The 24,032-nt window shown below is 47.3% G+C and overlaps 1 protein-coding gene across 2 annotated transcripts; it reads left to right on the top strand.

The window, feature by feature from the left end:
* Positions 1 to 9,190: 9,190 nt before the first annotated feature.
* sox13 (SRY-box transcription factor 13) lies at positions 9,191 to 23,408 on the top strand. 2 transcript variants are annotated; one of them, XM_035520528.2, is made up of 14 exons: positions 9,191 to 9,361; positions 11,795 to 12,017; positions 12,346 to 12,430; positions 12,969 to 13,055; positions 13,320 to 13,492; positions 13,997 to 14,065; positions 14,508 to 14,619; positions 15,994 to 16,070; positions 16,196 to 16,337; positions 17,204 to 17,331; positions 18,386 to 18,494; positions 18,851 to 19,018; positions 20,021 to 20,237; positions 21,356 to 23,408. In XM_035520528.2, exons 1-14 carry the CDS (start codon positions 9,339 to 9,341, stop codon positions 21,597 to 21,599), a joined length of 1,857 nt encoding a protein of 618 aa, XP_035376421.1. In that variant the 5' UTR covers positions 9,191 to 9,338; the 3' UTR covers positions 21,600 to 23,408. The 2 variants fall into 2 exon arrangements, with proteins under 2 accessions (XP_035376421.1, XP_035376420.1); XM_035520527.2 differs by having other exon boundaries at positions 14,505 to 14,619.
* The last annotated feature ends 624 nt before the right edge of the window (positions 23,409 to 24,032 follow it).

Here is a 24,032-nt window from a genome sequence, read left to right as displayed (position 1 = left end):
AAACGCAGACTTAGGACTGGGTTACTAAACTCGCTGAAAAGACTTCCTGAAAAATCATCAGATATCTAATTAATTTTCAGCAAAAAAGTCTCACAGCATGGATAATGTGTGAGCACGTGGAAAATGTTTTCAGGATGAAACGTAACTTTCCGGCTGATTTGTTGTGGAACGTTAATGCTGCAGTTGTGTGTTAGAAGACTGCGCTTCTATTGCGATTTGTTGAGCGGTTGCGCACTTCTTAAAGTGCACTTGTGCAGAGTTGCCGCACATCGTGTCAGATTCCTTGTGTACACTAAACATCTCCGTTCACTGCAGCCGTATTGTTTTTAAAAATATTTAACCCCAGATAAAAAAAAAGGATCTTGATCAAGGGGACGGCCTGCTGCGGTCGCGCGTGCGTGCGGGCGGGCGTGCGTGGTGGTTGGTAGCTGAAGGGGTTTAAATGAACACTCCCTGTCAGAGTTGAAGTAAGCCTGGCCCTGGTTCTGTGTGAGGTCAGATTGTCCGGTCCGGGTGATGGCTTTTGCCCTGCGGTGGCGGTGGGTCAGTGAGTGATGACTCCCTCTAGCCTGCAGCACCTGAGCCTCACACAGCCACTGTGGCAGAGCATGTCAGCGGCTCATTAAAGAGAAGCAGGCAAAGTGGCGGCCAGTGTTTGACTTCACAGTGGCTGACTGTGCACAAAGCTGCATGTCGGCGGGGAGTCCCTGACCTTTCTCCCTGCCACTTTCATTCTTTCCCTGCATCTCTACTTCTTCTCTTTCTTTCTTGCGCTCTTTTTTTAATGCTTCTGCTTAGCTCTTTCTTTTCTTTCTTTCTTTCTTTTGATTCCTCCACGTGTTTTTCTTTTGTCTTTCCGTCCGTGTTCATACGTGACCTCATATGTCTGGAACACAGGCAGAGGGCAGAAGACTAATTAGAGGAAACAGACAACGTCTTTCTTTGGCCTGTCAATTCCCACACAGCCTGTTCCACACACTCACTCGCTGGTAGTAGTTGCTGACCTCTTCAGTACAGCAGAGGTGTCTACCCTCCCTGTTGGCCCTTATACAGGCAGGGTCCGTGAATGTCATGGCCGCGTTCTGATGTATTAATGCTTAAATTAAACTGTAAATACTTGTCTTTTTAGTGCTATTTTCACTCACAATTGAACTGGATTCCGATAGACCCGAGTGTTGCTTTGCAGGCTTCGTGTACTGGCACCACCTCTGTGACCCGTGTCCCGGTACCACCTCTGTGACCCGTGTCCCGGTACCACCTCTGTGACCCGTGTACCGGCACCACCTCTGTGACCCGTGTACCGGCACCACCTCTGTGGCCCGTGTAGTGGCAACACCTTTTCGGGCCCTTTCCGCTTGTAGCACCAGTAATGAAAAAGAAAGAAGACTGTTTTCTTCCACTAAATTTTCTTACATCACTAACACCTGACTTCCTGGTGACTTCCTAGAAAATGGCAATGTTAATGTAGAGCAGCAACATTCGGCCCCTGATGAAGGCTGTTTGTGAGTGCTGGGTGATCTATACGGTGAACCAGTTTGAGCAGGAAATTAGGAGTCAGTAGTTCAGTGCGGATCTAGTCAGTACTTCTTTCAGGGTACCTTCTGCAGTATCACTAAATAAAAAAAACAAAACGTTACAAAAACTCAGTTTAAGGTATCCGCTTCAGCAGAGAAGCAGTGAGCCTTGTGCTCGGCCTGTCTGCCTCGCGAGTGCATGCTTCCCCTCAGGCTGGACAAAAGCATGTTCTGTCATGCATTCAAACTTTGACCTCATCTGCTTGGACTCGCATTGTTTTTGACGTCCTGTTGAACTGGACATCCAACAAGAGCACAGGAACAATGTGCTGTGAATTGTGCTTCCTTGGGCCTGCCCCGACACCAGCGAAATCAAACAAGCCGGGCCTTTAAAAAACAAAAAACAAAAAGTCCCAGAGTGATGTATGCATGCCTTCATTGTTGGTGTCCATCAGCTCTTCTGTGTGATGCCCTCACTGAGTTCCCTTTGTTTAACTGTTCAAGTATATGGCTGAGAGCTCAATGCACATAACCTACATTTAATCGAAATGGTGTTTTTCATTGTTTGAGGAAACTTTTATGCTTGGGAAGAACCGTGAACCTCCCCCCCCCAAGCAACCCACACGTCCCCAGATAGCAAGCCCCCCACTGCCACCCACCCATTCCCTTCACTACAGAGCGAGTGACACAAGGACAGACCCACAGCGGAAATCTGACAGGCTGCCGTAAGAATAGAGTTCATTGAGTAGCTGCAGAAAAGGTGAACAAACGCGCAGCTGCTTGGCTGCCCATCGGCATTGTCTCTCTGTCAGCAGAAAGGTGTCTGTATTAGGTAAGCTGATGGCTCTTTTGAGTTCACTTGCAGGCTTTGACCATATTTGCCTTGTAACACTTGCCACATTGTTTTTATGTTTCTACAAGCTTTTAAAAAAAATGTTTTTTTTTAAAGGTCAGGATGCTAAAGTACTTTATTTTGGGGAGAACAATGGCTGTGCGTAGACAGCAGGAACAGTTTTCTAAATGTTCCCAGACTGTAATTTAGTTCAGTATGGGCACCTGTTTGGAAGTTTTGTACTTTAAATTTAATCAGCAGTACTTTGTATTATTAAGTGTTCCCCATGCAGCAGACGGGCGACGAACAGCCCTGATAGTCACGACAAAGAAAATTGTGGCAAATTTCCAATTATATTCATGCAAATTGTAGGCTCAGGTGGCTGAAAAATGGTAAAATATTTTTTGTCATTTTATGCACTTGCAAATTTTTAATTTTCCTCTACAGCATGTTCATAATTGAGCCTCACAACCATAACTTCTGCTGAGTTTACTCTGTACGGTACCGGGTGGTGCGCATGGGTATGTTCACACTGTGTAGTATTTACTAAAACCTGTAAATCTGCCTGAACTATAATGAAAGGAAACCGATCCCTTTGAATTACGGCTTCCACTTGCAACTGTCAAACAGGTTTTAGTACAAATAAGGAGAGGCCAAGCTAGTCAATTTACTCAGGGTTTCTCTCCTGCCATGCCCCTTGCTTTCTGGCTTATTTAGCTGTACAGAGGTGATGGTGATGTTCAGGGGAGAAAAAAACCCAGCCTGCAAGCTCTAGCATGACTTTGAAGGACCTTTTTGGTTTGGGTGTGTTCCGCGACTGCTCGCTGCTCAACAGGAAAACCAAATAGTTTGATAGCACACAGCATATTCATGGCATTATGGAGTTTTTGAGAAGAACGTAAAAACAGGAAATCCAAAAAACAATTAAATTAATAGCTGATTTGTTGGTTAATAAAGGTCACATCCATTAAATGTTACATTATTTTATAAAATATACAACAGTGTGAATTCTCTTCATTTACATAATTTCAGGAGGACAGTTATACTTTAGCTTTTCCTTTATGGTTTTACAGTGATTAATTGCACTGATTAATTGGATGACTCAATTCCTGCTTCTCTATCATCAGTGAGATGAACTACGACCAGGAGTGGTGTTTGGTACGAGATCACAAATGCAGACATATATGCGTTCTCATCTCTCAAAAGTCTGCACAATGCCTGGTAGTGTCAGAAAAGATAAGATACTGAAAGGCCGACGTCGCAAGTTTAGATTGATAGTGGTGTTGGTGCAAATATCAAGGACAGATTTGTTTGGACTTCATTTTAGTTCATTATAAGAAGGTTGTTTGTGTATTCATTCAGCTCACAAACTTGAATAATTAACAACAGTTCTTTTTAGTACAGCAAGGGCATTCACTCAGCAAGAATGCAGCATGGAAATATCACCCTGCGAATTTGCATGTGCCCCTCTATTGCCTGTGAGAACACAGCGACTGTTGGTACACTGTGATAACTTGCTAGCCCCCCCCATAATCTGGTTCAAATAGCCCAAAGACGGAGATATTGATATCCGATTGAAATTATGACCCAGAGACAGACCGTGAGGGAGCTGCGTTTCAGTATTTCAGTGAAACATCTGGATGGCTGATATCTGATCATATTATTAAATATTTATTTAATTATATCAATTAGATTCTTAAAGAGTGCCAGTTCATGTGCTTGACTGTGCCGCATTGGCTTGTTATCAGCGTTCTTGGTGAATAAGAAATAACTGGTTTAGTTGCTTTGTCGACAGCCCCATCTGACTCATCTGACACTGTGATTGAAGCATGCAGTCATTAGTGAGAGGGTGAAAATTCATCGGAGAATGTAGTGTAGGCTGAAACTTTGCTTTCCTGGAGGTCTGTATCACCGCTGATAGGAATCTGCAAACACATCAAATTTTTTTTTTTTTTTTTTTTTTTTTTTACATAGTGGGGATTTAATTAGCATGGCTTTAAACATCAGCTTTATATTTAAATGGATCTGGGGACACAGGTCGGACACGATTGCTACAGATGTTTAGTTACCTCTTGAAACCTGGAATAAAGTTTGGAGGCAGTGCTTAAAATATAATAGGACAGTTTTTTAATCTTCGACTGAATTAGTTCAAGCCTAGTTCTGCATTAAATTGAAGTGCCAGTGGTAGATTTATTGAAAATTCTTTTTTGTCAAGGCTTAAACTGGGAGACTGGCCTAGTGGCACGAATCTTATGACAGAGTTGGTGGAGTAGCTACTGATTACAAGACTGACTGAGTTAATGGGTCTTTAAGAAGTGGCAAGCCTAATGACTTATAGCTGGTATTTTACGTGGTACCTTTTTAAAACAATTTTTTTTAGCAGTACTAAATTTAGATAACATCTGTACCAATTTAGAAGTTATTGTACAGGGGTGCGGCAAAATGTTCAAATTCAGGAAGTGTGTGTGTGTGTGTGTGTGTGTGTGTGTGTGTGTGTGTGTGTGTGAGAGAAAGTGACATGGGGGAGCATTAGCAGAGATGCTCTCACACCAGCTCCTTTTCTTCACTGATGTGGTCATAATGTGCCAACACTACATTCGTTCTCAGAAATTTTATTTTTTCCAATCACCCATTTTTTTCCCTCAGCATTCACTCTCAGAATAGCACCGTCTTGCGTTTGACGTTAGATGTCTGCTTTCCACCCTTTTCTCTTGACCTGTCTGTCCCTGGCGCGCTGACGTCCGCCTGGACTGCTGCGTGTACGTCTGTTCCTTGCAGTTGGGCCGTCAGTAAAGCTCAGCTTCACACCACTAACACGCTTCCTCACTTGAATGTATTTTTTTTGTTCGTTCAGTTCTTAGTCCCATTGAAAACCTCTAGAGGAATGGCAGGTGTCAGCAACAAGTTGCTTTATTTAATTTTTAATATGTAAATTTTGTAATTGGTATCAATATTGATTGCTGTTGTCAGCAGTTGCGTAAGGCGTTTGTGCCGTTGCCACGGCGAAACCACCCTCACCTCTCCTTTTTTTCTGCTCCTCTCATCGTCTGTTTCTCTTTTCCTCTCAGTGCTGTTGAATCTCCTTTAATGACGCTGATTCCTCCTCTGCAGTCAGTCCGTTTTTTTTCTGTGCTGTGGGCCTCCCTGTCCAGACTTGCAGAGAGTGTGTATCCTGTTTGTGGCAGGCGGGAACACGTGCTCCACCAGGCCGCGGCGCTCTGGACGGCCGGGTGGGGGGAGCTGCCGGCTCTCCGGATGTCCTGAAAGGTGAAGGGTTTGTCTTTTTCTTCCTCCGGGCATGAAAGGGGGGAAAAAATGGATCTTTACTGGGCTTTGTTCTAACCAGCGAGCAAAGTCTGGACATTTGAGGTTCATGCAACTTACATGTTTGTTACAGATTGTGACACATTCTGCAAGCCCGACAGTTACCATGGTGTTTTCCTGTGACACAAAGATCTTGGGATAAATAAATTTTGTGACTACTTCTTAGAAAGCATTTATACCAAATATTGGCATACTCAAACTCCTATTTTATACGTCTCAGCTAGTGCTGATAAATAAAACTTATAAAATCAGTTCGAATGCATCGAGCGCAGCAGTTTATCCTTCATCTAGCATCTGGCGTGGTTGAGTGGCGGTCTCAGTGGCAGCCTCTCCGTGCTCTGTATATCCTCCTATTTCAGGGTTTCTGCAGTTGTTGTTGTTAAGTTGGAACACACCATGATCTTATCCTGTACCTACTACACACCCCCAACAAGCCTGTTGTACATCATGCAGGTTCAATACTGGGACCCGCAGTTGCTTAGAATTACCTGTTGTGCTCCCCGCCACACAAAAGAGGATGGCCTGGTCTCCATGGCAACCCCGCAGATGCACAGCTCTCTCGTCTTAAAGATCTCTGTTTATCCTGCAGTTCAAGGATACACTAGCAAAGAGTAAAGCATCGTGACGCCAGCAGTGTTGATGTTCTGGTCTGGCACGGCTCTCGGGTACGCCGTGCACACGCACTCTCCTGACACAATGCAGAAAATGCATCTAATGCAGGATTGGATATAGAAGTGTGTCTGGTAGGGAGAAAGAGGACATTTTTTTTTTTTAATATCGGTTCCCTTTCCTCTGCACTGCCTGAAGGTTTGTAGCGGTGTGCAGGGCTAGTTTTGTCAGCCTCTTTTCATGCAAAAAAAAAAAAAAAAAAAAAGAGGCTCTTCACAAACATCCTTTATTCCCTTCTCTTGTTCTGTTTCTTTATTCGGACTGTGTTTGTGCCTTCCCCTGATTCACTCCACCCCCCCCCCCACCCCTTGTGTCTCAGATAAATGCCACGCTACCCTTTCGCTTGGCGGCACAATAACTGGACTGTTTCAGGCCAGAGAGACAGGATGAAAGCGTCTGCTTTTTAACCTCGCCTTTCTGAAAAGCGCGAGGAGGAGAGAGAAAGGACCCCCACCCCTTATTTTGTTGCGTGTCATCGTACTTTTTAGACATCTTATTTAGGAGGTCTGAAAAGAAAAAACTAACCTGAAGATCTGGTCGGGCCTTTGTTTGCCGATCAAATGTGGACGTCTGAATTGAGACTGGGAGCTGGGGGGTGGGGGGGTGTACCTGCTAATTACAATTTTTGTTGTTCTGCACAAAGGGCCTGAAGTCTGATTAGTAGCGTTTGTAGTTGGGTTCACACCTAGACCTGCATGTATAGGCAATTCTGTTTTACTGAATTTTTGTTTACTAATCGATTTATTGATTTTTGTGACAGAAGTCGTAACTCTCCTTGGTAATAAAACTGCAGCAGTGATGGCAGAATGCGTCGATCTTTCCACACAAGGTCGACCGTCTTTGGGTTTTGTCTCCCCCTCAAATCCTTGTTGTTGATTTGCATTTGTTTTTTTTTCCTTCCTTTATTCAAAACATGGAAGACGGGGTAGCGCATGGGGCTGCCCCTGCTGGGGGGGGGGGGGGGGGAATCCACAGAAAAGAGCCATTATACCCTAACCTGGACCCGACCCTTTTCTGCCCCATTGTGTTCAGCCCGGTGTTATTTGACCGCGGGCTGGTTTCCTCCTTCCGCCATGGACGTGTGTGCTTCTGCATTCTCGCATGCCTGGAGATCACTTCCATTAGAGATGAGATGGACCCGCCCAATATTTCATGTTTGCTCTGAAATCGGGTAAATACCTCGGAGACATCTTTGGTTTGCGTTATATTTTTGCATGAGATGCTGGACAAGGATGAGCACCCCTGTACGTGACTGATGTTACGACTCTGGGCCGCGCGGCCTTGCTCGTGTTATTTTAAGGTCACTGGGTGAACCGCTGTTGTGATTATTCATAAACATTTACATTTTATTTGTTAAAGAGGCTTAAAGAAAATTTGCTTAAATAAGCAGGAAGATGTTTTTCCCCAATTTTTTCCCCATTAAAACATTTTAAATGCTTACATAAACAGCATAAATACTTATGCAGAACAAACTCTAAAAGCAAGCTTGCCTGCACTGAACACACCTTTTTACCGAACATTGTAAAAACACCATTCTGCATACACAGTAAAAGAATTGCAAACACTTTAAAGTGGCTTGATATTTAGAGTCAGGAAACTTTTAATAAAAATGTAAACTACAGTTGATATTTGTAAACAGACTGCAAGTGACTGATATCTTGAAGAGTTTTATAACAAACAAATGATCTAGTTCAAAATATCAACCACGGCAGAGGGGAAAAAAAACAAAAACATTTGTATTAATGTAGAACGGGCTTTAAAGCAGCTATTCGTACAGTATTCTTGCAAATGACACTTGCACGATTTGTATTATTACACTTGATAACTATCTGTAAATAACATTCATGAGGGAGTTGCAGCAGCAGAACACTTCATGCAAATGCCACTGTTTGCTGTGCTTAAAGGCACACTCGTGCGGCTCAGTCCCGCAGCAGGACGTCGCGTGAGACAGACGGTAAAAGCAGGGTGAGTTGCAGAGGCCAGGCGCGAAACACAAAGTCGAGTCATGCCTTCATTCCGAGGAGGTCGCCGAGGGTGGGGTGGGGTAGTCTGGGGCCCGATTACGGCACGACACGTCTCACCTCTTTCCCGATCCGGCAAAGACAGCTGCAACCAAGTGACAAGTCACGGGCGACGAGGGCGCGCCACGGACACTCGATGTCTGTGCGCCCAGACGCTGCACCCGTTGAGGCTGCTGGCTGGCGTTTGGCCTCTCCGAGCGTATAGCACGGTGCACATGGAGTCGGGAACTGGCTGTTGCTCCCACCAGCTGATGGGCTCGGGTTTGGCTCTGCATGAGCTCAAGAGTGCGTGCGCTTGGCTCTGTCGGTCCATTGTCCCATCATCTGAGGGGATCCCTACTCCAAACACACGAGAGCGCATTGTTTGTACTCCGGTGTTGGCTTTTTACGCCGGTATTTCCATTTCTAACGTGCCTAATTGTTAGTCAAGGAGCCGTATTATTTGCTGTAGGCGACATGTCAGGATTGCTTTGGCCCAGTATTGGCGAAAAAGAAAACCGACGGTCTTGCTTGCGCTGCAGGTTCCAACAGGTCTTGCGCTATTCGTGTCGTTACACGTGCTCCGTTTGTCTAATAATCACTTTAGGCAACTTAGAAAGTTCGGGCGTTCGCTCGCCGCGTTCTTGGCACGTCTCAAGTTGTTGTGTGGACTCTTTGACTGTGTTTGAAAACTAAACTTGCTATAATCAGGAAATAAAGCACAGAGGGGAAAGCAAATGCGACATTTGCATCGGAGGCGCCGGGGGCAGAATGCTCACGAGCGCGTTACAGCTTGTTGGGCAACTTGAGGTGTTCTCGCGCGCGCCTCTTGGCCGTGGGAAGCGTTCGGTTTCAGAGGCGCTTCAGCTGAACGAGACACACACACACACACACACACACACACACACACACTCTCTCTCTCTCTGAGTCTGATGTTATCTCAATTCACAAAGCGCAGCTCCCGTGCATTCTCGCACCCATCGCGCGTATAAAACAGAAATGGCTCCTCACCCAAACAACAGGTAAGACAAATTAAAACCAGTCTCTGTAATCTGCCTGATGTTCACAGCTACCTAGTTCTGCAGTTTCCTTTTTCAATTTAACGATTAACTTCATGTACTCCGTCATGGTGCGTGAGACTTAAGTCACTCCAAATTTAAGTCATAAATATTTTATTTAATCTTCTAACTAATGCTTGTGGGTACTAGCGCTAATTTTCCTTAAGATTTCCTCATTTTATGAGGTATTTTGTTTGTTGTTGGTTCGATGTTTCATTATCTGTAGTCCTTTTGATTACCATTACTACTGCTAATAATAATAATAATATTATTATTATATTATTATTATTATTAATATTAATAAGAATTGGATTTGAGAGTTGCTATATAAATTATTATTATTTATTAACCTTTTTGTGAGGAGTTTAGATTGATCTTGTTTTGCTTTAGGATTTAATAAAATATTCAATAAAAATCCACTGCACCGAAACATATACATTTTATAACAAAGCTTTCTTCATGGTTAGATCTGTGGGTGGTCGACCCCCCCCCCCCCCACTTTAATCTAAATAACTGTCAATCGAGCCCTTGTCAATCTTATCTCAGGGACTTGGAAGCATACCCAGCACCTGTTGCTAGTACTGCTTTGCTCTTCAGGCAGTGTCTGTTGAGTGTGGACCTTGAGAAGAACATTATCTGCAGTATCGCACTCATGCTCGATTTCAATTCCAGCTTCATTGTTCCAACTTCATTGCTCTTCTCCAAAAGCCCCCCCCCCCCAAAAAAAAATCCTGCGTGCTACTTTAGCTGCAAGTGTACTTGGAAACAACCGCTAAGTCCCACCCTCCCCTGCACCTGCTGATGTGCCGGAGCACCCAGGACTTGAAGAACTAGGAATAGCTTTGGCAGCTTAGTGCTTGTGCCTCCATGTATCCAATTCTCTCTACAGACCCGGGGGGCGGGGGGGCGTTTAGCTCAAAGATACATCCAAGTGCTCTTCAGAAGTGTTTGGTGGGGGCGTGTGGGTCTCACAAGGTCTCTCCTGGTGACCTTGTTGGAGTCTTGTTGTGTTTGTGTTGGTGTTTTAATGAAATTGAACTGAAGAGCTACAGCATTATTTTCACGTACGGGATGCTGGCGAGAGATGTGGAGGGAGCGTGCTGGCCCGGGTTGGATGGTCTGTCCCCTGAGCCCTTCTGCCGTTCACGCACGGACCACTGACACGTGCGCCGCTACCGCACTTCCAGGTTTCCCCACTGAACAAGACTGGACAGCGGGTGCATAGCTTGTTTTCGTACTGGAGGAACTGGAGTCATTGTGCCCTTGGCAGCTCAGCAAGTCTTCCGCGTTTTAAAAAAAGCATTTATTTTTTCCTCACCACAACCCACTGGCACATTACAGCTGTTACCTGCTTCTTTTGTCCCGGGGCCTCCTATTGTTCAAGCTTCCTTTGTTCTTTCTATACAACAATAGATGTGAGTGTGTGTGTGTGTGTGTGTGTGTGTGTGTGTGTGTGTGTGTGTGTGTGTGAGTGTGTGAGTGTGTGAGTGTGTGTGAGTGTGTGTGAGTGTGTGAGCATGCGTGAGCGTGCGTGTGAGCGTGCGTGTGAGCGTGCGTGTGAGCGTGCGTGTGAGCGTGCGTGTGTGAGTGCGAGTGTGTGAGTGCGAGTGTGCGAGTGTGCGTGTGCGTGTGCGTGTGTGTGTGTGTGTGTGAGTGTGTGTGAGTGTGTGTGTGTGTGTGTGTGAGTGTGTGTGTGTGTGTGTGTGAGTGTGTGTGTGAGTGTGAGTGTGTGTGAGTGTGTGTGAGAGTGTGAGTGTGTGTGTGTGTGTGTGCGTGTGTGAGCGTGCGTGTGTGTGTGTTCATTAAACATTATGTGCATTTTGCTGTCTCTCCTTTCCATCTTTTCTTCCCGTGCCTGTAGAAAGGGAGGGGCAGGCAGGCTGTTGGTGAGTTGAGCCACTTTTAAACATCTCTCCCCCCGCCGTCCTTCAGCGCTGGGGGGCTTGGCTTGCTACTTGAGACCAGTTCTTGGAGCTCGGGTCTTCCATCTGTCTTCTGCCACTGTGTTGATAGACTTGAGTCCTTGAGAAGTGTGCGTGCGTGCGCACACACACACACACACACACACACACACTCTTCTTCTAGCCTCACATGCTCTGGAGCACTGGATTTCCTGAAGAAGTGCTACCTTATTCTGGACTTTGTTGAAAAGCAATTGAATGGGGTGGTCTGTGTCTGCCTCTCACAATGGTCCTCTGTTACACATGCAAATCGTCCTCTCAGCTAGCCGCAGTGCCACAGTGCAGCGCCACGTTACGCGTTTCTCATGCTGACGGAAAATGTTTTCTGACGTTCTGTGTGCCGTTTCTGCGGAGTGCACACTAACACTGCAGCAGCTCACCTGTTCTGGCTCGTTGACTGTTCTAAATGGTGGACTCGATGTGGTTGCTTTCACAGAATGTGTGAGCCCAGCCCTCCTGTGCTACATCCCCAGGCCAGCGATAATGTGACCATGGTGGGCGTCGGCGTCAAGCTGGAAGAGGAGGAGTCTGGAGATGGTGGTAGAGCCAGGGATTGCGAGTCCCTGCAGACCTCACCCTCGGGTGATTGGTCAGCGCAGCCACCGGCTGAACGACGGGACTTGGAGAAGTCAACGGCCCTTAACTCCCAGTCCTCCTCGGTAAAGCTCTCAGCTTCAGGGAACGTGGGTTTATAAACATCATTGAACATTACAAGATGTACAGCCCTAGTTATCAAACTCATTATATCTACTGTAGTATCATGTGAATAAATAGAATTGTGACAGTTAAAAGCTTAGCTAACTAGCTAACACTGTTTGTTTGCAGCTTCGTTATAAACAACACATACTTGCCCATATTGCGCTTACAGTACAGTGTAAATGTAAATATGGTGTACCAAACATAGCCTTTCCATGTGCCTCGCTGGTGTTGTCGTAATGGAGAAGTCCAGGCTGCTTCCTCATGGTCTCTGGTGTCCCTCTCACACAGGCTAACTCTCCCAGCAAAGAACACTCTCGCACCCTCAGTCCCGTCAGCCAGGACAGGCCTGAAGCCCTGGCCAGCGTCAGTGAAGGTGAGCGTCGACACAGAGTGAAAAAGTAGTCTTGTAACGCAGATCCAAACTTCCGTTGTTCTAGCTGGAATGAGCCATGGCCAGCTCCTGAACAAGTGATTATTTTGAGAGACGTTTGGGGTTATAATGGATGCACGTTGTCTCTTATAGCACCAAGGCACTTATAGATTCAAGTGGTTTGTTTGTACCACTGCCTCAGGTTGAGAGTGGCAGGTTCAATCTAAATGAAAAATAAAACTGTCTGGATTTTCACTCGTTCCATATTTGCAAAGCTCTCTGCAGATGTTTGAAGGTCACCATCTTGGAAGCAAGACGCTCAAAACACTTGACTCCACTTTTTATTTCTACTCTTTCCTGAATTGTCACCGAAAACAGTCATTGAATTGTTGTATTCACTCGCTTGGCTCATTTGCTGACGGCGGGTTAAGCTGAAGGCTGTGGCGTTCTTCGCAAGTCCCTACATACCACAGGACTGTCAAGTTTTTAGCAAACTTCAGCCCACATCTAACGACTCGTGTTTTCCCACCTGTTTGGGTAGTTCTGCCCACCATCGAGAAGCTCCTGAACGCTGACTGGAGAGAGAAGCTGTTTGGGAAGGGATTCCAAGGCACTGCCAATGTGAAAGGTGAACCAAAACACTTCAGATCCACATGGTGGGAGCCATGTTGGCATGTGCTGGCATGTCATAGCACTAGACTGGAACAGAATAGACAACTCTGAGAGAAACAATTCAGTTGTGTGTGTGTGTGTGTGTGTGTGTGTATATGTGTTCTGCATTTGTGATTCACCAATTACCCATTCATGACTTTTATTTGGTATTGTTCATCTGCCACTTGAATCAGCTCCTTTGACTGACCACGTGTGTGTGTGTGTGTGTGTGTGTGTGCAGGCACTCCGGAGAGCCTCGCTGAGAAGGAGTTGCAGCTCTTGCTCATGATTAATCAGCTGTCCGGACTGCGAGAGCAGCTCCTGGGAGCGCACTCGGAGCAAAGGAACATGGCCGCCCTGCTCCTGGAGAAGCAGCAGCAACAGATGGAGTTGGCCCGGCAACAACAGGAGCAGGTAGGTGGGGTACAGGGGAGGCGCATATCTCGCACCTCGGTCTCCGTGGTTCCCGCTTCGCTCTGCATATGACTGCGTTATGCTGATGCTTCAAAACGGAAGCACTGTTTACACGCTGAGAAGTGAACCAAGTCCTGTAGTGTTTAGAAACCCACTGTCTCTCTTTTCCTTTACAACAGCCAGCAGTGCTACACACACCGTTGCTTGTATGTGCAGCATTAATGATGCTAAATCGTTTGTAAATCTGTAAAACAACCTGCCTCTCCATCCTGTCTGTAGGCCAGAGGTTTATTACTACTCTATGGTAAACTACAGTTAACTGTGGTAACTATTATAAACAGTGAGTTATCTGGCAACAGGTTTGTTTTAGTGTAATAACTTTCTGTGGGACTTGGAGGTTTTAAACACCTTCAGCTAGTAACCCATATGGGGTAAGCAGGGTCGAAGGAAGCATTTTACTGAAATGTGTGTGTGTGTGTGTGTGCGTGCGTGTGTGTGTTTCAGATCGCGAAGCAACAGCAGCAGCTGATCCAGCAGCAGCATAAGATCAACCTCCTGCAGCAGCAGATCCAGGTGAGGCCCTGCACTGGGGTCAAAGGTCACGTAGCTCAGTGTGATGTCGATCTGGTCAAAAGTGCACCTCAGTCAGCATGTTGGAGGTCTCCCACTCAGCAAAAGTAAAACTTAATTGTATCAAATAAAAGTTTGTGAGTGAATTTCCAGATAGCCATTGTGTCCAAAAAAATTGCACTTCATTTTACTTAATCAGTTAAAGTAAAATTTAATCATCCTGTGATTTGTGTGTTTGCTCAACATGCTGTAAACTCTTCAAAAATAACTCGCTGATGGATCCTGTTCTTGAACATTTGTCTATCAATGGGAGAGTGAAGTATTACAGTATAGTGGTGGAGTACAGAAGCTCCACCCCCTTAAGAGTAAGGGGAATGCTTTCACCTTATTGGCCTGCTGAGAGGACCTGTGGTGACCCTGTGCCCTTTGACCCTTGCCTCAGCAGGTAAATTTGCCTTATGTGATGATCCCCGCCTTCCACCCCAACACTCAGCCAATGCCGGTGTCCTCGGATGCACAGATGGGGCTGCCCCTTCAGCCTATCCCCTGCAAGCCAGGTGAGTTTCTGAGAGCAGGGCTCCGCCTTCACTCAGCTGGGCCCTGCCAAAGGGGGCATGTCTGACAGCACATGCCCACTGTCTCTCTACAGCGTGATGTCAGCCGTCTGTGCACCGCTGGCTATGATCCACACAAAATATGTTTGCGTAGTCCAATGTAATATAATATTTATTATATTACATAATATAATCATCTCTTCTAAAATGTTTTTGGTTATTACTTTTTTCTTTCTTTCATTTGTTTTTATTTTTCTTTTCTTTCTTTCTCCACATCACTACGTAAATAGTAGCGTTTTGTTCCCAAGCTGAGTCTGTTCACACGGAGAAGTCCTTCACTGCCTCGCCGAGTTCGGCGGCCTCCTCTCCTCCCATTTATCAGCTTTCTGTTGAAAAGATCCCAGCGATTGACTTCAGCTGTTAACAGTCTCCATGCTTTTACAGTTCTTGTTTGCACGGTGTCTTGTGAGCAAAGGTTACTGGCTGTGATTTGCGTGTTTTGTTAAAGTGTCGCAATGCGCAGAAAAAGAAAAATGACACCCAGGTCTTTTGCGGGCGTTTGATTTGTGAACAAGACGAAAAAACGCAGTTCTGGATTTATGACCTTAGGGCGTCTGCGTTTTTGATTCCGCTTTCTCCAATCCCTTCGTTGTGTTCATCTCAAGGTCTGATTTTTGTTTATTTATATATCTGTGTTTTTAATAAAAGTGCGCATTGTGAGGACTAATTCTTCAGCGTTTTGTCCCTGTTATGCAAACTCGGCGAGAGGTCGCGCGAGTTGAGTTGCTCCTCGGCGCAGGCACGCACGCGGCTCAGGGTTGTCTTTTCAGATGGAGTGCGCGTTCATCCGTGGACCACGCGCTCTCATCCCCACGTCCATTGTCAAGTCCACAGACCCGCCTGAACAGTACGGAATGTTTTGCCAAGTAAAAGACAAGAGAAGAAAACGGAGTGCCACGGATTCGTGCGCTCGATTAATGGCATATCCGTATTGCTACTAAAGTTGTCGGCAGGGAAGCGAGAGCGGAACGGGCTGCGCGAAGCAGCCGGTCGGTGCGGTGTGCTCGGAGGAGCCGTGTTTTACTGGCCTGGGCGACGGACAGGGGAGCTGATCTGCTCCCTCCGTGTGCCCGGGACATTGGCGCAAAAAAAACTCAAGGCCGACGTTCTTAAGTTGTTGTTTTTTTTGTTTTGTTTTTACGCGCCGCTTCCTCTGTGCCTTCCGGAAACTGCTTGCTTGTTTACTTAAAGGGAGTCTGAAATGTTATTTTGCGCAGTTTACTTCCCGTGACGTGTAAACGTGTATCTTTTAAGGCTGCCGTTGCAGCTCCGTCGTTCCTACTTCAATTCATTTGCGCTTATGGTCTCCATTTTCAGTGGAATATCCCATGCAGCTGCTGCCAACCCCCCACTCCACCCCCATCAAAAGATCCAGTGGTACAGTCTTTCGACAGGTATAGGGTCCTGCTCCTTCCACTCTTTCTGCAGCACCAAATCTACTCTTGATTGATTGATTGATTGATTGATTGATTGATTGTTTGATTGATTTTTTGTAATGAAGGGTTTCTTTGTATTCCAGGACAGCACTCAGCCACTCAACCTTACAGCCAAGCCCAAGACCCCCAGCCCCCAGGCCCTGGAACTGGCCTCCACCCAGCTACCATCCAGCTACAGGCCCAGAGAGCTCCCACGTAGCCCCCCTAGACCTGCACTTAGCCTGGGTGTGTGAGTGAGACACGCACACATACACAAGCCTGGTTCTGCATGGGCTTCGTACAAACTGCCACAGAAGTGCAGTGCTAAGTATGCTCTTGCTGCCCTTTACTGTGTTGTATTTGCATTGCTGTGTTGATATTGATTGAGACACTGGTTGCTGTTTATTTAGAATTATAAATCATACAGCTGCCCGGACTGGTTCAAGGCAAACATTTAAAGTTATTAGTAGAGTTTCGACTTCTGTTTCAGTACCACAGGAAGCTTGTTCTGGAGACGGGCGAGGGGGGTCAGCCTGCTGAAACTCCACTCTTTGTGTTGTCTTAAGAGATGATGACTATTTATGTTGAACACAGAGAGAGAGAGAGAGAGAGAGAGAGAGAGAGAGAGAGAAAAGGAGAAGGAGAGCAAAAGGGAGGGAGGGAGAGAGCCGGACAGACATGGGCGGGAAAAAAATATCTTCTCATCTGATATTAACACGGAGGTTAATTGGAGTGCCGTCCGTGTCTGAGCTTAAGTGTTCGGTCCTTGAGACGCAGGCTCAGCTTGTGTGGAGGGCTTGTAACGAAGCCTTTTTTGAGCCCCAGGAGGAACAGGCCTTCTCCCCTTCGCCACTGCTCCACATGCCAGCACCGGTGGCCTCACATGCAGCTGTCAGCACCCCACACAACCCGTCCCCTCCTTGGCCTTCCGTGGCCTGTTCCCCTCGGGAGGGCTTCACTAGCTTGCTGCTTCTGGACTCCTGTCCAAGTGTGTCTGACGGGGACCCAAAGTCCTTGGGCGTAGCACAGGAGGAGGAAAAAGGCAGATGACCTTGTGTAAATCGATCTATCTCTTGCTTGCGCGCTCTCTCTCTCGCTCGCTCCCCCCCCAGGCTTCTTGGGTGAGGGTGACGTGGTGACTCAGGCCATCCGTGATGCCCAGCAGCTGTTGCGTGGAGGCCATGGCCCGCTGAGCCGAGAGCGGGACCGAGAGCGGGAGCGGGACGGCGGACTGAGGCTGGTGAGTCGGAGGCTTCCAAGCATTCTCTCTCTCTCTCTTTCTCTCTCTCTTTCTCTCTCTCTTTCTCTCTCTCTCTTTCTCTCTCTCTCTCTCTCTCTCTCTCTCTCTCTCTCTCTCTCTCCTCTCTCTCTCTCTCCCTCTCCCTCTCCCTCTCCTTCTCTCTCCCTCTCTCTCTCTCTCTCTCTCTCTCTCTCTCTCTCTCTCTCTCTCTCTCCCTCTCTCTCTCCCCCTCTCTCTCTCCCTCTCTCTCTCTCTCCCTCTCTCTCCCTCTCTCTCTCTCTCTCTCTCTCTCCCTCTCTCTCTCTCTCTCTCTCTCACACGCATGCACGCATGAGAAGGCTCCCCGGTGGCACCTGGAGCTTGCTGTTTGTCACCACCGCTCACGCTCAAAGAGTGAAACGTCAAGACAGGAATGCGTTAATGCCGCTCCCATGAAAACCAGAGTCCAGTACAGGCCACAGGCTGCCCTGGCGGTTGCGGGGCAGGATCACGGTCACGTATAAGCTTACACCGGGTCGCGTTAATCGTGTTATCATTTAAATACTAGTGTGGGGGCAGGGTGCTGGGCTCGTGAGGTAACAGCTGTACCTGACCTCACAGCTCAGATGGTTTCTTTTAGTCCATACTCGGCGCCTCTGTTTGGCATGGCAATTTCCAAAGGCCCCAAGCCAGTTATCAAGACACTTCTGTTTCTCTGCTGCCTTTCGGTTCTAACCGCAAGAAGCTATGACAGTAATTTGGCCTCTGTTTGTGATGAATGGAGGCTGTTAAGCACACCTCCCAAACCTGTTTTTAGTGCATGGTACCGCTCGGATGTCCCAAAGCCCTCATCTTTTCTGCTTCCAGGAAAATGTGACATTGTGATCAGCCAAATATGCACAAGACTCCCGTTTTCTAGTGAGTTATTGACAATGCAAGATTTGAATCATTTTCCTTAGGCCTTTGTCATCCAGTAAAGGTGTGGTTGTGTGACAAGAGCCCTTAGCAACCCACATTCTCTCTCTCTCTCACACACACACACACACACTCTGACATTCTCTCACCCTGTCTGCAGGGAGACTACAAGGAGAACTTGCGAGCTGAGCGTCCAGCCCTGACCGACCGTACTGACGACAGCCTCTCTGTACGGCCCAGTGAGGATCACCTGGGTAGCGACTCGGAGGGTAGGTCTCCCTGCCGTCTTTGCTGGTGCGGGGCTTATCCCTGGGCCCCTGCCTTGCTTTTACTCAACACGGTTGGCTCGCTGACCAGACCTGCTGTTTTAACTCGAGTTACTCCTTACAGCATTTTGGGTTATGGTGTTCACGTGCTCTGTTACACCCACACAGCCTCATTAGTGTGTCTTTCGTAACCCTTGGCATGTGAAGCATTAAGTCATATTTACTCTGGGATTTATAGCGGACATAGAGTTGTTGACCAGAGGATCAGCGTGCCACAAAAAGGCACCTGGGCCTGACCCTCCACTCCGACTCTTTGAATCTCTGCTCTGACTCTGTTCTCTTTGCCTCTTCTCCCTTAGGGCAGATGGGTGTCTCCGGGGTCGGGGGATACGGCGAGAGCCGCACCACCTCTTCCGGCCACATCAAGAGACCCATGAACGCCTTCATGGTGTGGGCCAAAGACGAGCGCAGACGCATCCTGCAGGCCTTCCCCGACATGCACAACTCCAGCATCAGCAAGATCCTGGGTGAGGACGTCCGTGACTGACGAGCTGGAATGTCGCCGGAAGACTTTGGCCTTTGCTTCTGTTTTGGCCACATGCCATCTCCATCTTTCCATCTTACCTGCCTAGGAAGAGCCAGTCACACTGTACTTCACCTTTAGAATATGTCTCTCTCTCGCTCTCTCTCGCGCTCTCTCTCTCGCGCTCTCTCTCTCTCTCTCTCCCCCTCACATTGTTGTCTGGTGGTTTTTGATTCTCAGCCTCAGTGTAAATAGTTTTTTTTTTTTGGGTGTGTCACCAGCTACCACAGCTCTGGCACCAAGGAGGGTGTGCAGAGGTGGGGCGGGGCTAGGAGTGGGGTGGGGCCATGCCAGGCCACGAACTGCCACCTGGAAATCGATTCCCAGGGCCGCCCACCCCCTTCCTCTGACAGAACACTGACATTCCATTCCATTGTGCAGAGGCTGGAACTTGCCAGACCCTCCCGCCTCGCTGATTACACTCACAGCCCCAGTGAGCACGGGGCCGTTCGGAATTTTCTGTCCTGTTCCAGTCTTCCCTGTTCTTAGCCTCAAGCACATTTTTCATGAGCATGATACCTAAAGCATGCATTTCTCTCTCTCTCTCTCTCTCTCTCTCTCTCTCTCTCTCTCTCTCTCTCTCTCTCTCTCTCTCTCTCTGTGTGTGTGTGTGAGAGCGAGCACATAGTGTGTTCTTGTAGAGCTGGTGTTCTTAGACTCTAGCACGTTAAAGTTTGTATTAATGTGTAATTTTCTGGCCGTTGTATTAACAGCTGAACGTTTAGTTTTCCTCCCTTTTACGTGTTGAAACGCATTCGGAAATGCTGCAGCAAAGCTCGTCAGAGTGGTGGCGCGACCTGAATACTTGCTATAGCACCATTTCTTCAAACGTGTTTCTGAAATTGTATTTATACCTTGAACTTTCGCATCCTGCACACTTTCACCTGCTCAGCTGTTCCTCCCAGTGGCCTGACCGGCTCCTATCTGTCTCTGCCGCCCTCTGCAGGCTCGCGCTGGAAGGCCATGTCCAATCAGGAGAAGCAGCCGTACTACGAGGAGCAGGCTCGCCTGAGCCGCCAGCATCTGGAGCGCTACCCCGACTACAAGTACAAGCCGCGGCCCAAGCGCACCTGCATCGTGGAGGGCCGGCGTCTGCGCGTGGGCGAGTACAAGGCCATGATGAGGAGTCGCAGACAGGAGCAGCGCACCTCCTACCCCCCTAGGTCTGCTCCTCATGCGTACGTGTGTGTGTGTGTGTGTGTGTGTGTGTGTGAACACTCACCTAAAAAAGAAGGGGAAAAAAAAGTGGGGGGGGGTTGGTGACACTAGCAGTTTCTCATTGCTACTTCCTCTTTAGTACTCATTTAGATATTTCTTATATGCTCGAGCTCAGGATGTTCAGGGTTTATATGAATGCTACAGTGAACTCGGAAACGATTTTGAATACCAGGGCAGTAATTGACTGTTTTTTTTTGTCAATCTCTGGTTTTAGTGTGGGCAGCTCATGACTGTACATTAGTGAGAAATAAAATCAAGTGAATAATGAATAATCAAATAGTTCAGGCATCAGAGTGTGTGTGTCTTTAGAGCCCTGTGAGGTGTCCTGTGAAGAAACACTGTAGGCTAATGCCCCATAAACATAGCACACTACACACATGTGTGATCAAGGTGCTCCCACGCTGTCTTTCCTCACGTGTGATTGAGGTGCTCCCATGCTGTCTTTCGTCATGTGTGATTGAGGTGCTCCCACGCTGTCTTTCCTCACGTGTCATTGAGGTGCTCCCACGCTGTCTTTCCTCACGTGTCATTGAGGTGCTCCCACGCTGTCTTTCCTCACGTGTCATTGAGGTGCTCCCACGCTGTCTTTCGTCATGTGTGATTGAGGTGCTCCCACGCTGTCTTTCCTCACGTGTCATTGAGGTGCTCCTACGCTGTCTTTCGTCATGTGTGATCAAGGTGCTTCCACGCTGTCTTTCGTCATGTGTGATCGAGGTGCTACCATGCTGTCTTTCCTCACGTGTGATCGAGGTGCTCCCACGCTGTCTTTCCTCACGTGTGATCGAAGTGCTCCCACCCCATCTTTCGTCACGTGTGATCGAGGTGCTCCCACGCTGTCTTTCCTCACGTGTGATTGAGGTCCTCCCACGCTGTCTTTCCTCACATGTGATCGAGGTGCTCCCACGCTGTCTTTCCTCACGTGTGATCGAGGTGCTCCCACGCTGTCTTTCCTCACGTGTGATCGAGGTGCTCCCACGCTGTCTTTCCTCACATGTGATCGAGGTGCCCGTACGGACTGTGAGCGGCATGTCTGGATCTCACCTCTTTTCCCTTTCCCTTCCAGCCAGTCGGAGCAGAAGCTCCACTACCCGAGCGTGGAGGGACAGTATCCCAGCACGCCTGTGTCCATGGCCCTGCCGCTGCACCCCGCCCTGCTGGAGCACTACCTCCCCCGTGCCCTGGAGGCCCCACAGGGCAGAGGCCCCGAGGAGCCCGACGGGCCATGCACCAAGCAGCCCTACAGCGAGGGAGAGGAGAGCGATGCAGGGGAGCGTAGTGAGGGCGAGTTGGTGGTCCTCACTGACTGAGAACGTGGTGGAGAGAGAGGGAGGGCGCTATTGGGGTTTGGTGGAGGGTGGGCTTGTGATTTTAGGTCTTTGAAGTTGAGGGTCAGTTCACAGAGGATTGAATCTTTGCTATACCTAGACAACTTACCCCAGCAGCCAAGACCAGGTCCTTGGGGATGCTGGAGTCCGGAAGTTGGACAACAGCCTGGTTCATCGAGGTTTGGCTTTACTGTGCATTATGCTAGTTGTTAAATAAGATTTTTAGGAGGTCCTGTGAAGCTCTTATTGGCATGTGTGGCAGGCTCTTCACACGTTTTCCTTCATTTAAGAGGTTTTAATAATATCACATCACCCTCACATGTTGCTCATTCACTTTCATTAAAGGAATACATTTGCATGTGTGCCATGTAAACCTTAAGATGTCAGATGCACAAAGTATTTTACAAGTCAATGCCACCAGGTTAGTAATACTGCCACTGAGCTTCTGACACGAAGTAGGTTAAGAGAAACGTCACTGGGCCTCTGGCAGTTGCAGTCCAGCTGACTCGAAGCCTGTAGACCTCCATCAATAAATGTGTTGGTTAGATTATGAACGACCCTACTTTTAAATGTCTGAAACTGTAGTCTCCATTTGAATGACAGGATTTTAAAGTAATTAGGGAAAAAATGCAAACGTTTGCTTGGAATGGGGTGTCTAAACCCAGCACAAGGTGGATGAACTGTGAGGTGTTTGAGCTAAGATATACTGCACAGAGCCAAGCTCCGCTTCACTTGCAGGCCTCGTTATTGTCATCAACATGGCCACCACTTTCCCCTGCCTTAACTGTTCTCCCCTGTTCCTGTTAAGAATGGGCCATGGTACTTTCCACGTTTGGAGCACTGAAAGATAAACATGCCTTTCTGTTTAGGAAAGGGGAATCGATGTTTCTGGACTTGCCCAGGTTTTGTTCGGCATAGTAAATCATGATTTTAAATTCGGAACTTTGGACGCTTGCTTGGAAAGTCTGTTCTAGCTGCTGAGGGGTTTTCAGGGTTGGAGATCTAAACCGAGCGAATCTCTAGAATGTGCTGAGTCCTTCCTTGAAACGCGTGCCGCCGTCAGTTGTCACCGACTCTCTTGCTCTTTTGATGCCCCTTCTGCCCTCTGCTGGTGAGAGTGGGTAGTGCCCCGAACAAGCCCGTTAGTCACGTCCGTTATCACTTCACATCAGCCCGTCTACTTCAGTGCTAAAGTTAATACCGAAACACACATGTAAAATGCACTTTTTAGTCACAAGCACCTGAATCATTTTAGGCCCAAATCAGAGTAAAAAGTTCCCTGAGTGTACATATGCAAATCCTCTTTTATGAACGGAGATGTGAACCGTGTCCTTATTGCTTAGGTCTGTCCGTTTTCTTTTAGTTTGTATATAGTGCGAGTTTGCGGTTTGCGTGTAACTGTTTGAATCATCATTCCACCTCATTGTTCATCATCGTAGCCAAGCTGTGGGACTGCTAGCTGATCTAAAGTTGAACTAAAATATCATCTTAGCTGAAATGATTTAGAAATGCAAACTAAATTAACTAAAGTAAGAGAGTGGACTATCATCAGCTGGCACAGAAACAAAATGCTGGAACTGTGTACATAACTTTCAGATAGGAACTTTGTATCTTACTTGTAAAATCCAGATTTTACAAAGTCAGAATTTGGTCTACTGTTGAAAAACCAGCTGCTGTAAATATAGATAGACTTTATTTTGTTTATAAAAGTGTATAATTTAAAGGTGTACATTTTCCCTGTATGTTTTGTGGTTTGTTTCTGAAGCATAATAAAAAATTTTTTTTTTTGCATTTGTTGGGTGGTGTCGTTTCTGAAATAGCGTTAATCTAAATATCCTAAACACGGCTATTTTAGGATTAAAACAACAAATCTGGTTTTCCTCATGACACAATAGTTTGTCTTTAACTGAGGAATGTGTTAACGTGACCGTTTCAAAGAGTTGAACGAAACTGCTCCTTTAAATTCAATACGTACCTCTGATCAGATTATTTGCGGCTACACCATTCATGGGTTTGTTTTACAAGCGCCAGACTTGTAGATATGTTAATTTTAAGTGGCGCTTATAAGTTTGGATGAAAGGAGCAATAAGATCCAAACTCATACTGCGCTTCAAACGACGCACGTGGCTACGCGTAAGGGCTGCGCGTGGGTCCCGGGCTTCCCCGAGGACGCCAGCACGAGCGTCTCGCTGCGTGCAATCCGGACAGCCTCAATCTCACACTGCCCGTTTGCCGTCCCCAGGGCTTGGACCCAGGGCTTGCACCCAGGGCTTGGACCCAGGGCTTGCACTCAGGGCTTCGGGCTGGCAGACAGGCGAAAAGTGTACACAGGAAACGGAAGCGTTGACCTGGAAACTTCTTTAAAGGGCGCGAGCCCCGCGCCATTCTGACACAAGGTACAGATGCACCACCGCG

Source organism: Electrophorus electricus, chromosome 22 (assembly GCF_041902795.1).
Source record: "Electrophorus electricus isolate QZ-2024a chromosome 22, ASM4190279v1, whole genome shotgun sequence".
NCBI classification, from domain to species: domain Eukaryota; kingdom Metazoa; phylum Chordata; class Actinopteri; order Gymnotiformes; family Gymnotidae; genus Electrophorus; species Electrophorus electricus.
The sequence above is the reverse complement of the archived record's forward strand: the minus strand, read 5'-3'. Positions and strand labels throughout refer to the sequence as shown.

Coding starts and splice junctions, on each gene's coding strand:
- sox13 (XM_035520527.2), top strand. CDS start 9,339: ATGGCTCCTCACCCAAACAACAG. Junction 13,056..13,319: donor AGGCACTGCCAATGTGAAAG/GTGAACCAAAAC, acceptor GTGTGTGTGCAG/GCACTCCGGAGAGCCTCGCT. Junction 16,071..16,195: donor GTGGTACAGTCTTTCGACAG/GTATAGGGTCCT, acceptor TTTGTATTCCAG/GACAGCACTCAGCCACTCAA.